An 18,158-nucleotide genomic window follows, 5' to 3' on the forward strand; every position below is an offset into this window, starting at 1 on the left:
GAGAAAAACTCTCATTTAATTTTTCACTACTGCAAGGCCTGTGCCTCCCATATGATAATATTGGGGTACCTCATTACATTTAATAAGTGATACCTTTCAATTGGGAGCAGGTAGGAATATTGAGTTTGGTGTCTAAAGAATTGTAATTTTAAAAACTCTTTTAATAGTAAAGTCGGATTTTAAATCACAACTCTGAAAAAAAATGCCATTTTTGGAAAGTCAGAACACAAAACAATGAACCCGGCTCCGTACTACCGTATACTCCTACTACTCATGGAGTAACGAACAGTCAACTCTTATCTGTCCGAATGGAATTTTTATTAGACCATTCCTGTTTCTTATTAATTTAAAAATTGATCAAAACAATTTTTTGGACTGAAAAAGAAACACAGACTTATCAAATTCACACATGAACTTACATGTATATACGATTCACATTAACATACATTTAAAGACAAAAATGGACTTAGACACTGTGAAAAAATTATTGGCAACAGCTTGCAACATGACAAAAGCAGCAAATGAATTCATACATTAACCTGATGCAAAACACATTTTTAGGAAAATTTACATCATATACAAAATTTAGTAATAAACATGAAAATATCCAATGTTATGAACCTCATGTGTTATTCCAACTCCAGCGTCAAAAGAGTATCTGAATAGTATATCAATCCTGTATCCAATCATTTCCTTCAACTCTCACCGCAAGGATCCCAGTCTTATATTTTTTACCCAAAGTACATAAAAGGTTGGATAATCCCCCGGGCAGGCCAATAGTGTCCGGGAGTGATTCTCTATTAGAGCCCATTTCCAAATACGTAGATTTTTTCCTTAAACCCTTCTTGACCGAGGTTCCTTCTTATGTGCATGACACGGCTGATTTTATCAATAAGATTGAAGAACATGAATTTGATGAGTTGACCCAATGGATGGTATCGTTTGACGTCACCTCATTGTACACGCAGATACCCCAAGATGAGGCACTTCAAGTGATTGAGGCCTACTTGGAAGAAAGACCTCGTCCTCATAGCGTACCCTCACAGTTTATTCTTCAACTAGCAGAGGTTGCCTTAAAGAAAAATTATTTCAGATTTGATGATTCCTTTTTTATTCAGATCAAAGGATCAGCTATGAGCTGTCCATTTGCGCCAGAAATGGCGATCCTCTTTATGGCCAAATATGAGGATAGATTTATTTTTAACAACAATCCATTTAAAGTGCATATAGCGCAATGGTTACGCTATATAGATGACATCTGGTGCTTGTGGAATGGGTCTAAGGAAGAATTGGAAAGTTTCTATGGTTGGCTAAACACCCGCCATCAGGATATCAAATTTACATTGACCATGAGCAGGACAAAGCTGACGTTTTTGTATGTTGAAGTAGCGTCCAATGAAAAAAAGTTGACAACTACTTTGCATAGAAAGGCAACTGATAAAAATACCAGCCTTCACTATACAAGTGCTCATCCTAGGAGCTTGAAAGAAAATCTTCCTTATGGACAACTTTTAAGAATACGTGGCAATTGCTCATCAAAATCAGATTTTGAACATCATGCGGCGTTATTTAAAGAACAGATGATCCTTCGTGGGTACCCAAAAAAGCTCTTGAAGCATTCAATAAAGAGAGCGTGGGACACGCCTCGGGAAGATCTTTTACAAAAGAAGGAGAAACCACCATTGGAACGTATGATTTGTGCAACCACTTTTGGTCCGGATACAATCAGATTCAGGCAAGTTATAATGAAAAATTGGCACTTGCTTGAAAAATTAGAATGCGGTTTTCCAAAACCCCTGTTCGCAATGAGAAAAAACAAGAGTATTGGTCAACAACTAGTACAAGCAGACATCTTTCCCATTCAAAATAAACAGTCTTTAAGATCGCAATGGCAATTGAAACCGGTTGAGGGCCATCATAAATGTGGAACGTGTGCAGCTTGCGATTCAACCATTGAAGGTGTTGAATTTTCCCATAATGGTACCAAATGGTGCCATTCAGCATTCACTAATTGCAAATGAAAAAACATAGTGTAAGCAATTGTCTGCCCCTGTGCCTTATTATATATTGGCAAAACAAATCAACAAATAAATCAAAGGATCACGCAGCACCGTTCTAGGATTAAAAAGAAAGTGCTGACTGCCCCTATGGTGCAACACTTTATTGACAATTCCCATACTGAGAAGGATTTTAAATGGACGGCTTTGTCTAGCTTTGAAACAACCAAACGCTATTTTGATATTGATGCTGCATTATTGAGAAAGGAAGCTTATCTTATTTTAAAATTTGATAGTGCTTCCACTGGATTGAATGGCATGACTGAATTATCTAGAGTGTAGTGTGTATACTACAAATCCCATAATGCAATTCATGAGCATTTGCAAAAAGAGGGACTTTAGAGCGTTTTGATTGGGCAGATTTCCTTTTCCCATGATTCATAGCTCTCCACACAGGAAGTGCTCTGGTATGAGATGCAGAGTTGAGTTACAACCAGCATGGTGCACGAGTTGAATATTCCGTCTCGTTTTTGAGTGAAAAGTAAGTCACTGTTTTGCCCCTGTGTTTGTTTGGTTAAAAATTAAAATACTAAAAAACATACGACCGTATGCTTAAAAGCGCTTACGTTTGTACTTCTTATAGATAATACCCGTGAGGGAAAGCACAACCGTATTTGAGCAAAAGGAAAGTCCATTACATTCAGAGTTTTGAATTGGTGAAGATGCGGTAAAGTAAGTCCGCTTGTTAATAGTGTTTTAAAGTGCTTCATGCATTTTGCCTGTTTGGATACATTGTTAAATGAGGACAATATCGGTTTTTCATTTGTAGAATAAAGAGTCTTCAAGGAACTCAGTCCTGCCCATACTCTACAGTAGAGGTACATATCTTTTTGGTGCTTCCCTCTGGGGGTGTAAGTCGAGAGTAGCAGTAGATATATTCAATACTTTGGTTCTTTCATTTCAGAAATTCATACTGGCAAAGTGTTAAGGGAGCCTTGTAGGCAGTAACAAACCAGTCCAGTGGCAGAAAAGCCAAAAACTCTTGGAGCAAACGAGCTGGAGCAGCCGCTCCATCGCTAGAAAACAGGTACTCACTAAGTTAGTTACATGTACAAGAGAGAGAGTCAGTTCGGGTTGACGCTGTTTTTTGCATCATTTATTTATTTTGTTTTTTGTAGAATATCCGGTCCATTTATATGAAGCCCTGATGATAGCCCCAGTACTATTCGCCTGGGTCTTGAAACGCGTTGGCATTTTGGGAGGCATTTAGTTAATTCTGAATGCGGCGAGAGTGGAGGGAAATTATTGGATAAAGGATTGATATACTATTCAGATACTCTTTTGACGCTGGAGTTGGAATAACACGTGGTTCATAACATTGGATATTTTCATGTTTATTACTAAATTTTGTATATGATGTAAATTTTCCTAAAAATGTGTTTTGCATCAGATTAATGTATGAAATAATTTGCTGCTTTTGTCATGTTGCAAGCTGTTGCCAACAATTTTTTCACAGTGTCTAAGTCCATTTTTGTCTTTAAATGTATGTTAATGTGAATCGTATATACGTGTAAGTTCATGTGTGAATTTGATAAGTCTGTGTTTCTTTTTCTGTCCAAAAAAATTGTTTTGATCAATTTTTAAATTAATAAGAAACCGGAATGGTCTAATAAAAATTCCATTCGGACAGATAAAAGAGTTGACTGTTCGTTACTCCATGAGTAGTAGGAGTATACGGTAGTACGGAGCCGGGTTCATTGTTTTGTGTTCTGAATTTTGAATAGCCCTACCTGGCCCGGTCCATTTGGAAAGTTGGCATTTTCTTGCCCTAACCATTTGTTGCCTGCAGCCTGTATCCTGGGTCACATGATTCGGTGTAGCTGGCAGTTGGCCTTTGTGTATCGCTTTTGGAAACTTTATCATATAGGCAGGATGGGCCATCTCTGACTTGATAGGGAGAGGTGATGTCACCTACCACACTTTTGACACTAGTCTTTTATGCCCCCAGACAAGCTGGGGCCAGGGCAGGGAGGTCTGAAATTCCAGGCACCTCTGGGGGGAGGGGAGCCAGGGGGGGGGGAGGTGATCTCCAGAACCTTCTCTTAATTCAAAGCTGGCCCCATATATAAATGTTGGACACTCAGACCCAACTCTTCAGTACACTTCTGGGCCTGTGGGAGACTCAGTAGGCCTGCTGAGCTGCCCTGCAAAAAGGACTGCTACTCTGTTGCCCTGCTGCCTGAGTGAGTAGGAAGAGACCTGAATTTTGAACCCAGGACAACCAGAGTGACTCCAAGGGCTAGTGTCAGGCCTCCTGATCAGAGCCTCAGGGACTGAAAAGGCTCCCACCACCTAGAACCTAGCACCTGGGCTCTATCTGCTGTGAGTCCTCTCCCCTAAGGGATGCTACCCTAGTCTTGAAACCTTGGAAGTGGTTTGGAAGGCGCTCTGCCAGCCCAGTTGTGGACTTGTGAGCAGAACCAACGCAGCGCCACGCATCTCCTCGCAGCCTCCTCTGAACCACCTCTGCGCAGCGCATTCGTGATGCAGGATTCCACACTGCAAGCAACGGCATGCTCGACATCGAGGCAGGACTCTGCATCTCAGCACTATTTAAGGCACTTTGTTCAGCGGGCCTTACTTGGTCCCTGTATCCGTCCCACACACCATTGCAGTCAGCCTGAACTTGTGACTGTCCCAGTCCGGCTTAACCAGATTACCACAGTTGCCGCTTTGTGTCTTTAGGCACTATTGTCACTTAAATCTTTAAAATTGCATACCTCTAGTTCTACTGAGTGGATGTGTTGTTGTTTTGGCCTCAAATAATTTACAAAATTCTACTCTATTTTTCTAAATTGGTGTGGAATTGTTCTGGTGTTCAGTTTTCACTTTATTACTGTTTGAAGTGCTGCATAAATACTTTATGCATTGCCTCTAGGTTAAGTCGGACTGCTCTGTGCCAAGCTACCAGGGGGTTGAGCACAGGTAAATTTAGGTTTTGCTATCGTCTTCACACTGACAGGAATTGTGGTTGCTGCTTGAGTAGGATTACACCCCCCTCAACCAGTAAATCATTTTATTCCAGTTTTCATTGGGGTTTACATAAGTTTACATTCGCGTTTACATAAGAAAAAGCTCAGGGTCATCAAAAGCACAAAATGTCACACAAAACTGAATTAACTAAGCTATCAGCAGATATAACGTCAAATAAATCAAATCAGGTGTTTGTTAAGCGCGACTACTCACCTGTAAGGGTCTCAAGGTGCTGGGAGTGTGTGGGGGGAGGGGGGTTCGCAAGTTCCAGTCCATCAAGGAGGGGGTCTATCGAAGAGCCAGGTTTTGAGGTTTCTTGCAAAGATGGGGAGCGATGTTATCTGTCTGAGGTGGAGCGGAAGGTCGTTCCAGGCTCTGGCCGCGCGGAAGGAGAAGGAGCGGCCTCCCGATCTGGTCTTTCTGGTGCAGGGGACCACGGCGTAGGAGAGCTGGGCTGATCGTACGGTCCTTTGGGGTGCATGGAATTTGAGTCGGCTATTCAGATATGCTGGTCCGGTGTCGTGGAGGGCCTTGTGAGCGAGGGTTAGCATCTTGAAGGTGACTCTAGCTTCGATGGGGAGCCAGTGGAGTGTGCGCAGGTGCTGGGAGATGTGGCAGTGTCTTGGCAGGTTGAGGACCAGTCTTGCGGCAGCGTTCTGGATGTTCTGTAGCTTGCGGGTGAGGTTTTTGTTTATTACGGCATAGAGTGCGTTGCCGTAGTCGAGCCTGCTGGTGACCAGGGCGTGAGTGACGGTCTTTCTGTGTTCGAGGGGGATCCATTTGAAGGTCTTACGTAGGAGGAGGAGGGTGCGGAAGCAGGAAGACGAGACGGAGTTGATATGGCGGTCCATTTTGAGCTCCGAGTCCAGGTTGATTTCCAGGTTGCGTGCGTGGTCCGTGGGGTGGGAGGGCGTCCGAGGGCGGGAGGCCACTAGGTGCCGTTCTAGGCGTCTGGGTTTGGGCCCATGATGAGTATTTCCGTTTTGATGGGTGTTTATTTGTAGGCAGCTGTTTTTCATCCATTGGCGACGGCTTCCATGCCTTCTCGAAAGTGGTGTCTAGCGGTGTTGGGTTAGTTGGATAGGAAGAGGATGAGATGGGTGTCATCTGCGTATGACACAATGTTGAGTTCGTAGATTCTGACGATGGGGGCAAATGGAGCCATGTAGACGCTGAAGAGCGTAGGTCTGAGGGAGGAACCCTGGGGGACTCCGCAGGTGGTAGGTGTAGGGTCCGAGAGGAAAGGGGGGAGTCTGACCCGCTGCGTTCTGCCGGAGAGGAAGGAGCGGATCCAGTCGAGGGCCTTGTCTTGGATCCCTGCGTCATGGAGTTTGTGTATTAAAATGTAAATGTAAGGTCGAGGAGAATGAGGGTTGCTGTTTCTCCTTTGTCCAGTAAGGTACGAATGTAGTCTGTTGCGGCAAGGAGGGCGGTTTCCGTACTGTGGTTTTTTTCTGAAGCCGGACTGGGTGAAATCAAGGAGGTTGTGCTCTTCGATGAATGTGGCGAGTTGGCTGTTGATGGCTTTCTCGATGACTTTTGATGGGAACGGGAGCAGGGAGATGGGTCTGTAGTTTTTTAAGTCGGTGGGGTCCGCTGAGGGTTTCTTCAGGAGGGGGTTGATCTCAGCATGTTTCCAGTCATCAGGGAACGAGGTGGTTGCCAGGGAGCGGTTGATGGTGTGGCAGAGCATGGGTGCGATGGTGTTGGCGGCTCTGTTGGTGGTGGGGGCAGGTGTCCGTGGGAGCCCCGGCATGGATTGACTTCGTCTTCAGTGTGTCTTCGGTGGTGAGGGCTGTCCAGTTGTCGATCGTTGGCTTCAGGGTGTCGTGGGTGGTTGTTGAGGGTTCAGTGTGTTGGTTTTCTTCATCGAAGTTGTCGTAGATGCTCTTGATTTTGTGGTGGAAAAATGTGCTGAGTTTGTCGCAGAGGTCTTGTGAGGGAAGGATGTCGGTGGACTCGCCGCTGGGTTGGGCGAAATCCTTGATGATGTTGAAGAGTTCTTTGCTGTTGTGTGCATGAGTGGAGATTCTGTCTTCAATCGCTTTTTTCCTCGTTTTTCTGATGAGTTGGTGGTGGGCGTTGGCGGTGGCTCTGAAGTTGTTGTGGGCTTCTGTGGATTTGGTGTTCCTCCAGGCCTTTTCGAGGCGGCGGCAAGTGCGTCTGGACTCTCGAAGTTCGGTGGTGAACCATCTAGCTTTCTTGGCGTGGGTGTTGTTGTTTTTCTTGAGGGGGGCTATGGTGTTGGCGCTGTCAGAGATCCATCTGTACATGGTTCGGGCTGCGGCGTTGGCGTCGTCTTTTTCCGCAATGGTTGGGGTGGAGTTGCTGAGTGATGAGGTTAGCTGGTCGCCGATGATTCTGATCCAGTTTCTTCTTAGGAGCAGGTGCTGGTGTCTGTGGATGTTCTGAAGGTGAAGTGGACGCATCGATGGTCAGTCCATGGGAGTTCGGTGGTGTGGCTGAACGTGATGGAGTTTCCTGTTGTGAAGAGTGGGGTCGAGGGTGTGTCCTGCTGAGTGCGTGGGTTTGGTCACGATCTGGCGGAGTCCAATGTTGTGGAGTTTGTCTAGGAGGGATGTCGTGCTGGGGTCCAGTTGGTTGTCAAGGTGGAAGTTGAGGTCTCCTAGTAGGGTGTAGTTGGCGGACGCGATGGCATGCGGGAAAATGATGTCCGTGATGGAGTTGGCGAAAAGTCCGCGGGGTCCAGAGGGTCGGTAGATGAGGGTTCCTCAGAGGGTGGAGGTAGGGCTGGCCAGTATCTTGAAGTGAAGGTATTCCATCAGGTCTGTGGGCTTGTCGGGAAGTCTATCTTCAGAATTTGTCCGACAAATATTATTCAAAGAGTAGGTATAAAGAAGGTTAAACCATCGCTGTACAACCTACACTGAGGCTTAACAGACGAGTGAGACAGACATGATAAGCATGCAGGACAGAAGGAAAGAGAAAAACAAGATGATTGAGCAAACAGGTGACGTAAATGAGACAGGGGTTATTCATAGGACTGGTGTTTGTCTTAGTAGTTAACAACGTAATTACACACAGGGACAGCTCTGAGTTCTTTTAACCCCTTCGCCGCGGCAGGAATTCCGCCGCGGCGCTGGGAAGGGTTTGGGGGCAGCGCGGTGGCGCTGTGCTCGTGACGGAACCGCTCCGTCACGAGCCACGGTTGAGCTGTGCTCATGACGGAGTGGTTCCGTCACATCTCTGCCCACTGCGCTAATCGCCCGCACGGGCGGGGAATTATCGCCGCGTGGGCGGAGCGGCGGCCAACGGCCGCAGCATGACGGAACCACTCCGTCATGAGCACAGCACAACTGTGGCTCATGAGGGAGTGGTTCCGTCATGAGCGGGGAAGGGGTTAATAACGTCTTAGGAGACAACCCAAAACCCCACTAAGGATAAACACTAAATGGCTTTCAATCACACAATAAGACATCCTCTAGTCCGGCTCAGTGAATTATTGACAACAATTCTCCGCCAAAGGATGGGATCTAAGCTATGGAAACAGTTCTCACACTGACGACACCTAGGTCACACGCCCATGAAATAAGTTCTGAAACCGGAGGTAAACCCAGCACAAGTAAGGCAGCTCCGAATGAACAAGCCCGCCTGCATTTTAAAATCATCCTCCATTCCAAGACTTGGGCGAATGTGGCCCAGGGCACACCCTAGGAGTCATTCACCTCACCTGATGGACATGTTGCTCAGACACAGGTTATTGATCCTGAAGGCCAACCATTACCTGCCATTTTGAGCTATTTCTGCAGAGTGTGTTACCCTGAAACGGCGATAAGCACACAGCATTGTGAAGAATAAAGTATGACACAAGGCTAAATCGAAATACCTGTGTACTCTTGATTTTTTCCAGTTGACGTTTTGAATGCCTAAATCCACATACGATTCCGAGAGCTGCGCTTCTGCGCATGTGCCATTGATGTACACCCCCAACTTTGCAGCGGATTCATAGAACGCAACTTGCTCCTTCAGTTCAGTTAGCTCCTCCTACAAGTAAAACAACACAATTCAAGTTTGCACTCTGCCGTGTACTGGACATCAATGTTATTACAGCGAATTAAAAAGAATAGGGCATTAAACACAACGTTCACCTTAAATGAAAAGACAATGTTCAACGGTATCAACGAGTGCCTGGATTTTTCAAACACATGCATACTCGCATCTTCTAACCGGTTTCCATTAAGAGAATAAAGGAACCAAGCACCATCGTGTGGCAAAACAGGAAATTGCACCTTTCAATTTTAAACTATGAAAAGATTCGGTGGCCTCGGAACTTTTACTCGGCTGAGTCCCTGCTCATTTAAATCACTTGTTTGCCACACCCTCATCTCTTTTTAGCCACATTAATTATAATTCCCTCTTTTCGGACTATCAACCTCATGGTTTTATAATCGATGTTAAATCTAATATGTAGATCATGGATATTCGCAAACATTTCAAAAGGAGACCGAAAGCATGTAACGGCCACTGGAATTAATAAATTCTGCGGCTGCGGAGCTTTCAGCATCATTATGGCTATGACGCATTTGCCACAGAAGCAGGGGCAGCTGGTGACATTTGAAAATGGCGGGCGTAAAAGTACTGGAGGAAACGTGCAAAACTCACGTTTAACATGGGCTCCTATGGCAGCTCTTTCCCTTCCCTCGACTTTGCCAAAAAACACCCTTCCCATCGATCGATTCCTCCCAAACTTCCTGCACACCCATCAATTCCACATCCCTGCCACTCACATCAGCCCCGTTCCTGTCGATCCACTGGAACCCCCTAAAAACCACTTCTCCACGCACCCCAACACCGCCCATTGGATAACATTGCAATCCGGGCCTTCACAAAAAATGCTCTTTTTTCGGACTTCCACTACTTCGATCATCTTCAAACTCACTGGGACACTAGTTCCAGCCATTCCCAAGAATCTCAGCAAGAATTACACAAATCCATCCACTGGAAAGGGTATGACTTTTCACCCAAACACAAGCCCCCCGCAAACCCACAAAAACACCCCAAAATCAGCCAAATCTGGATGGAATTTTGCAAAACCACCCTAAAACCTTCCCAACACCATTATGCACGAACCTGAATCGGGCCCTGAGCCCTAGACTCCGGGAACCCTAGCAAATTTCAACCCTAAACACCACCCCAACTCTACCACCTAACCCTAAACACCACCCCAACTCTACCACCTCACCCTAAACACCAGCAGCGGGAGAACTGAATTAAAATAAAAACAAAAACTTAACTGACCGCCTCTGCTCCTGGTCCGCGTTGGCGCCTCTGCCCCCTTCAAACCGGAACACCACGTCAGCACTGGAGTGGCAACCCCTCAGCCAATCCTGGCGCTGTTGCAGCGCCAGGATTGGCTGAGGGCACAGCTTACACTACGCCCGCCGCCTGCCCATTAGGAGAACGAGGGGCTCCTAATGGGCATGCGCAAGGCGGTAAAAACACAAGTACGCATGACTGGGCACGGGCTAAAAATTACTCTCCATGCCCACTCATGCGCACTTGTGCTGCCTTTCCCTGGCTTGTCTGACAATGCATGTCAGTCAACATGACGCCGGACCGCCCACGGTCCGACGTCATGCTGACTGACATGCATTGTCAGTCCTCCCCACCTTCGGCGTCTCTGAACTTAAGTAAACTAAGTTCAGAGACACCGAGAGCTGCGGGCGCGGGCGGGGGGGGGTGGGGGGGGGTAACGCCCCAATGGACGCACCGCGCCTGCACAGAAGTCATCATCTGCTATATAATCTGCAGATTGTAACCCAAAAATTGTTTCTAGCGCAAACAAATCAAAAGTTACATAAAGTGAATAAAGGTCTTTAATAATAAATTTAAAAGAAATTTAAAAAAAGTTACATAAAGTGTGGCAACAGTGTTGCCACGCAGTGAAGGCCCTATGCAAATAGGATGGCTATCATCTTAAAGTTGCTTATTAATGTACTTGGATGTTAAAAAGGTACGAATGAGGAGAAACCTTTGCCCAAGTCAATATGTTAAAAAACATGACAACATTATTAGTAATATTATCAGAAAGTGTACCGCGTTAGGTCAAATAACTTGCCTTTTCTTGCATCATAAGTTAGTCAACCCTGCTGCATAATTCTAGGGACCGCAAGTACGGTCTAACTCTATGGCATAACAAAAGGCTGCACTGATGTCAGTAGGATAGGGTCGGGGAGGACGAGGGGTGGGCGAAGGAGAAGTAAAGCATGTACATGGTGCAGACAGAGTGCCTGGAAGTTATTTTGAAGGACAAATTGTATCTTTCTTATGCCTTTGCCCCCTTCATTGTCATTATATGATACAGCTGGCGAGTCGCAGACAGGTCGAGCAGTTGCTTCCGGCATGGCTCAGGGGTGAGGTCGAGCGGGCGCGGGGTTATAATAAATAATTAAATATAGAAATAAATAAACACATAAATAAATAAACTAACCTTGAGGCCGAGTCCCTCGTCTTCTCTGCTCCAGCTCTCCTGCCTCCAACAGGAACATGTAGCAGGCAGCCAGGCTTCTTCCCCTAAGCCAATCACTACAATGCAATGCAGCTTTGTGATTTGTCTGGGCGCTATGACACGGCACTCAGACAGGGGCTGGAGGGGTGGGCATTTTCTCCATGCAGGCTGTAATGCAGCCTGCATGGAGAAGGGGAAAGTGCGTATGGCTGGTTTTGGCGGCCCAATAGGGCCGACCAAACAGTCATTGCACACTCAGGATTGGGAAAACCACTCCTGCCCTGCTTCGCAAACTGAGCAGCCCTGCTTACCCACATGCCAGCCCGCAAAGTAAACATAAAATGGTAATAACTGAAAGTTATTACCATTTTAAGCCTTTGCTTCTCGCACTGCACGAAAGCTGTGAGGCAACGCTTCTCCGCCATAGCAAAGGAGCCGCCACTGAGGTCGAGCCAAGCTCAAGCTAAAAGCAGGGGTCTGGAACATCTCAAGGTTCTCTTGGATCCTCCAGCCAAAAACCAACCAAGCCTTAAAGAAGCCGCCCACGCTCTAAACTCATGCGTCAAAAATTTAAGACAAAGCATTAACTTGTGATGTAAAACGTGAAAGGGAAGTAAGATACCCATCTAGTGGCTGAAATAGACAATGTGAAATCAGAAAACCTGGTATCAATCTCAGCTTCCTCAGTTGACCAAACTGTGTGATTTTTATTTCACTTTGCCCCTTTTTCCTCATTATCACGTATGAGAGCTCTTTGAAATACATGAATAGAGATTTATGCTGTAAAAAACCTTCACTATGCTGGATTTGATAAAGAATAATGTTCGATTCATACTAACAAATTAGGCCACCCAGAGGGTGCACACGATAACTGCCTTGCGTCTTGATTTGTTATTGGCATTGTTGTCAGGGCAGGGGAAGGCATAAATGTTTTCAAGTTAATTTTTTTTAAATAGCACTTTCAATAAATGCCTCATTCTTATAATAATAATACGTTCTTTATTGCTTCATTAACAAAAATCATTGCAACCTGTGAGGGCTGCGCGCCCCCATGAGACACGCAGACTACTTGCACCCCACTGGTGGACACGGGGGCTCCCAACACTTAGACATCCTGCGCCACGTATGCAGACAGCGTGAGGCGAGACCGGGGAGCCGGTGGGAAAGGCCTACACGCTCCCACTCCACAGAACCTTACAGTCTGAGCCCACTGCCGGATATCCTTTCCTGATACGACAGCGGCTATCGGAATGGCCTGTGTTGCGAGGCACCTCAGGTCAGATAGGGCATGTGTGCCTGATCCAGCCCACAGGTACACTGTCTCAGGAACTTTGGCAGCTCCAGATCCCCTGGGAGTAGCATAGATCAGCCTTCAGCCCACCGTCCCTCTGCAGACGGCGCAATTGGCAAACCCCGAGCGGAGAAGTCCCAGCCACCACCCTTGGAAGTAGAGACACGCCCTCCCGGTTGCTGGGAGTGCGAATCACTCGGGCACCCAGCTCAGGGACATTGCAGAGATCATCCGCACCGATTCGACGAGCTGCTGGTGGCGATACTAGACATCAAAACTACCCTGGGGACGAAGATTGACTCTCTCAACATCGATATGGGGTATCTGCGCGAGACTGAAGGGACGAGTAGAAGAATCCAAGTCTACACTTGCTACGACCCACTGTAACAGCGATGGCTACCCAATTGCAATCCCTCCAGCAAGAGGTGGTCTTCCTGAGGGCACGAGTAGAGGACCAGGAAGGGTGCTTACTTCGGAACAACGTACCCATCATGTGCCTTCCTGAGAGGGCGTAGGGCCCCAATATGGAACTCTAACTCGAGGACTGGTTCGGCCAGGACGTCCTACAGGGTCAGATGTCGAAAGTCTTCTCCATCGAGCGAGCGCATAGAGTACCGGGGGGGACCCCTTGCCCGGGCACCTTCCCCAGACCAGTGGTAGCAAGATTTTTTAACTACCGTGATAGGGACCATGTACTGCAAGTCACCCACACCAGCGGCCATTGGCAAGTTGACAACGCCACGGTTCACATCTACCCAGATTACACACTGGCTGTGCAACGCCACCGTTCATGGTACCTGGAGGTCAAGAAATGCTTGAGGGACCACGAAGTCCAATACTCCCTCCAATACCCGGCACGACTTCGCATCCGACACAAAGAGGGCACAATCTTCTGTACTACGCCTGAGGAGGCATGGGCCTGGATCGACCAACAGGGCCTGGCGCATGAGCCCCCCACACTATTGTCTGACCCCTCTCACTCCTGGACATTGGTCGGGCCACGTAATGGCCGTGGCAAAGGCCGGCAGCGTCGCCCAACGAAAGCACAAGTGGCCCAGGAACGGGCACAAGCCATCAAGACAGCGGAACACATGGGATCCCTTGCTTCCTCTCCTAGACAGGACTCGGACTCCGATATACATATGGACCAGACACTGCTCATCACGGCCTCACCACTTGAGGCGTTATCTGGAGACGGACCGGCCCTAACCCCAGAACTGCAAACGCACTGGGCTGACATTTGCAGACTTTGTGATAACTTTCATTACAGCGACCAGACGGCCTACACATGCTTGCTGGGCGACAGGCTGATTCATGGGAGGCAGCGAGGACACTGTTCTACTACACTGCTGCACCCTCTCCAACGAGCGATAAGTAGCTAATACAGCAAATTATTTGTTCCTATTTTGTTCTATGTTATATTTAGTGATTTTCTTGATATGCGTTTTATTGCGAATGGCCTATTGCCCGTTGGCAAACAGGCCTGGGGTGGGATGTTGGGAATTTTTGTATATGGTGTTCATCTCCCGGTATGCTTGCACGCAGTGGAACTTATGGTTTTGCCATGCCTGGTCCTCATCACACAGGGGCAGGGGTATACGGGGGAGAGAGGGTGGAGACTATCAACCAGTGGTCTGCAACACACCACGTTTTCACACTCAAACCAAATAGATGGCGACTGGGAACTATTCCCTACTGACCGGGAATGTAAGAGGACTGGCGGGATATGCTAAGCGATACAAAGTATATCAATACTTACACAGCCACGGGATCACGTTTGCACTATTGCTGGAGACTCATCTCACCACACAAACACATACATCGCTCCGTAAACGCTGGAGGGGCACAGTCCTTGGCACGACGTATTCTGGAAATGCCCGGGGAGCACCTATATGGGTGAACTGAGAACTCCACTGCAAATCACACAATTCAGAGTGGACACACAGGGCCGTTTCGTCACCAGGGAGGGCCTCCTGAATGGGTCCCCCATAGCATTGGTTTTACTCTATGCCCCGAACTCGGGTCAGTACACATTCTTCCAAACGCTCACACCATCCTTACTCATCGACCCCATGGCCCCCATGTATTGGCGTGGTGATTTTAATGGTGTGGGGGACCTTGACATGGACCACTCCCACCTTCCCCTTCTGGAGGCATAATCTATTAAACTTGCACAACATATGGTGAGCACTTATTCACACTATACGACACTACACAACTCATATACACGGATTGATATGATATCCTGCTCAGACAACGCCCTTCACAGTGTATTACACGCCAATTATTTGGCACATGCTCTCTCCGATCACGCCCCGCTGCATGTCCTGGGGCGTAAAGCACCCAGAGATCTCGACCTGGCGTCTGCCAAGTGCCGCGCTCGCCGACTCGTCCTACTGGGCCTCCCTCCATTTAATCCTATTTCTCGATTAATGAGGGAAAGGCCTCATCAGCAGGAGTGGAATGGGATGCCTTTAAGGCTTTCCTCTGAGGGCACGCCATCAAGACCACATACGATGCCCAGAAAACACTGGTCGACGCACTCCGCACCCATCTCCACCGACCCCCAGATTGGCCCCTCTCTAGCCCAGGCCCGCTTGGCTTATAAAAGCACGATGGATGACCTTTGCAAGTTATATTACAAGACTTACCTAGACGCAGACACAGGGAGGGTGATAAAGCGGGCAGACTGCTTGCGTGGCTATTTTGGACAGACACTACTCAACCTCCTGTCACTGCCAGATACACATCTACTGGGACTCTAGTGAACACACAGGAGGCCATTGATCAACCATTTTACAAATACTATACGCCGTTGTACAGGGCCCCGGCAATACAGGACCCCACTATTATTCCGGACTTCCTCGGGGGATACAACTCCCACAGATTATACCAACACACTATGACGCCTTAGAGGATCCCATCGTGCTTGATGAGATCACGGACGCAATTGGACAGCTAGCAACAGGTAAGACGCCGGGGACTGATGGGTGACCATCAGAATTCTACTCCACCTTTACCGCATAACTAGCACCTAAGCTAGCCAAGGTGTACACTGAAGCCTACGAAACGGGTGCGTTGCCACCCACTTTACGAGAGGCGACACTAGTGATCCTGCCAAAACCAGGACGCGACCCCCTCCAAATGGCCTCCTATCTCCCATTGTCAATGTTGAATGTCGACTATAAAGTCCTTGAGAAATTGTTGGCGAATAGGTTGATCACTGCTGTCCCACTGCTGGTCCATGAAGACCAAAACGGTTTCTAAAGGTAAGTGGTGAAGGACACCTTATTTGCCTGTTTTCCTTTACTTCACTTAACGTATAAATAAACACTTGCCTACTCGTTCAACCTCTTTCCGAATTTCAGTGCACAGCCAAGTAAACAGAGGCACAGTGCTGCTGTTCAGCAAGGGGTGACACAGCTAAAGGTCAATCGGGCCCACAAGTAGACCCCGGGCTTTACTTTGAGTATCCCTGACACTGATGTTTACGAATTCCACAGCTACATTATGGTTTCAATAAAACTAGAGATGTTTGGTATGAAACATCTCATATTATTAAACCCACACTGATTCCAATGATGGTTTTATTTATACATGCACCCAGGAGGCACTTGAGAGGTGCCCCCACAAAACATACCAACTACTAGTGAGCTGGATAACTGGTATAGACCAGCATGCCACCACAGACATGTTTCTACCCCCTGCATGTGAGGGCCGGCACTCTCTGAGGGCAGAAACAATGCCTGCTCCAGCCAGAGGTGTTATCACCTCCTCCAAGCAGGATGGCTAAGTGATCAGCGTATCAAGGCACCACCTGTGATATGCAACCCAAAGCTTCCCCAGACAGGGGAAATGCCACCCCCTGCCCTGGGCCCATTTGGCAGCAGGACAGGCGGGACAACTCTCAGGCTAGTACCACCCCCAAGGAGGGCTAGCCCTAGTGGACAGGACTTTTCAAGTTTCACCATCTTTGTTTTAGGCTCTGTTTTGGGCTCTCTGGGTTAGGGATAAGCCCACTTCCCACAGGAAGTGGTCATTTAGAGGGTGTAGACACCCTAAAGGTAAGTAGCCCCTAAATTGAGTATTTAGGTGGCACCCCTGACACCAGGAATTTAGAGTTGAAGGATCAAGAAGAGAGGACAAAGAAGAGCTGTGAGAGAAGTGAGAATGGAAGACTGCTGTGTACTTTTGGCAACAAACCCTGCCTGCCTGCACAAAGTCTCGACAATCCTGACCAGCGACTCATCCTGCAGCTGGCCAGCTTCCAAGAACGACGGGAGACTGCCAGCCCTTTCACAAATTGCCAGCAAATCTCCCTTGGAGTAGAGGAGCTACTCCCCTGCAGTCCTCAGGCACCAAAACACAAAGTCCAGTCAATCAAGTTTCCGCTCTCCAGCCACCTAGATGCCGTGGCCTCCCAGAAAGAGGACCCCATGCTCCTGAAGGTCAGATCTGTCCCTCCACCAAGTGAGACGACAGCAGAACCAGAGCCACACAGGCCCAATACCGGACCACTTGCAACAAGCATAGCCCATGAGGGTCCATTCTTGACTCCCACTGCACAAAGACCGAGCAGCCGTTGAGGGACATCCGCACTGCAGAGAACCAATTCCAGAGTGGCCCAGCAGTCCTGATTTTTTCACCCTCAACCGGCGAGACTGAGGACCACAAGGCTCCACTACGCACAGACCCCAGCCGACCTCTTCACTCTGCACCTGAGCGCCCTAGCCTGGGTACCACCAAACCACCTGTGCCTCCTTATCCCCAGGACCCTTGTGATCCGAGCCCCCTTTGGGAGCTCTCAGACTTGTCTCCAAGTCCCCCTCTGAAGCCTGTTTCTAGGTGGCCCCCCCTTCTCTTTAACGGCTTAGCGAGTACAGCAACCAACCCGATCAGCACCTCTGCAGCCGGACGCCTCAAGGCAGGTTACGAATAACTGCTGGTGGTATTGTGGGGACCTTGGCCCCGTACGACCTTATGATCCGGATGAGATCACAGAAGCGGACTCTAAATACCTATATAAAATCTATTCCTTCTCTCCCATAGGAAAGCATTGTACGTAAAGGCGCATTTAAATAACTGTTTTACTTACCTGAAAAAAATCAATATTTAAAAAAAAAACAGTACTTACTTGATAACAAAGGTTTTGGTATCAAAGATTTATATAAAAATAGGACTTATTTTTCTAAATTGGTCTTGGATTTATTCTTGAGTATTTGTCTAATTTATTGCCTCTGTGACTTCAATATTGTGTCTTTTGCTTTAATAAATGCTTAGCACGACCCTCTGATAAACTTAACTGCTTACCCACACTACCATAAAAGAGAGCATTTGGGTTATTTATGCCTCTGTAAACTAATTGAGG

The 18,158-nt window shown here is 47.5% G+C and overlaps 1 protein-coding gene across 2 annotated transcripts in view; it reads right to left on the minus strand.

Annotated features, from left to right (window-relative positions):
- The window catches only part of CEP152 (centrosomal protein 152), a 725,831-nt gene that overhangs the window by 455,524 nt on the left and 252,149 nt on the right, over window positions 1-18,158 (minus strand). For both annotated transcript variants that reach the window (XM_085644215.1, XM_085644214.1), the window contains exon 12: window positions 8,878-9,035. In XM_085644215.1, coding sequence (XP_085500341.1) covers window positions 8,878-9,035 — 158 coding nt within the window. The remainder of the gene's footprint in view (window positions 1-8,877; window positions 9,036-18,158) is intronic.

The sequence above is a fragment of the Triturus cristatus genome, chromosome 3_1 (genome assembly GCF_964204655.1).
Source record: "Triturus cristatus chromosome 3_1, aTriCri1.1, whole genome shotgun sequence".
Classification (NCBI taxonomy): domain Eukaryota; kingdom Metazoa; phylum Chordata; class Amphibia; order Caudata; family Salamandridae; genus Triturus; species Triturus cristatus.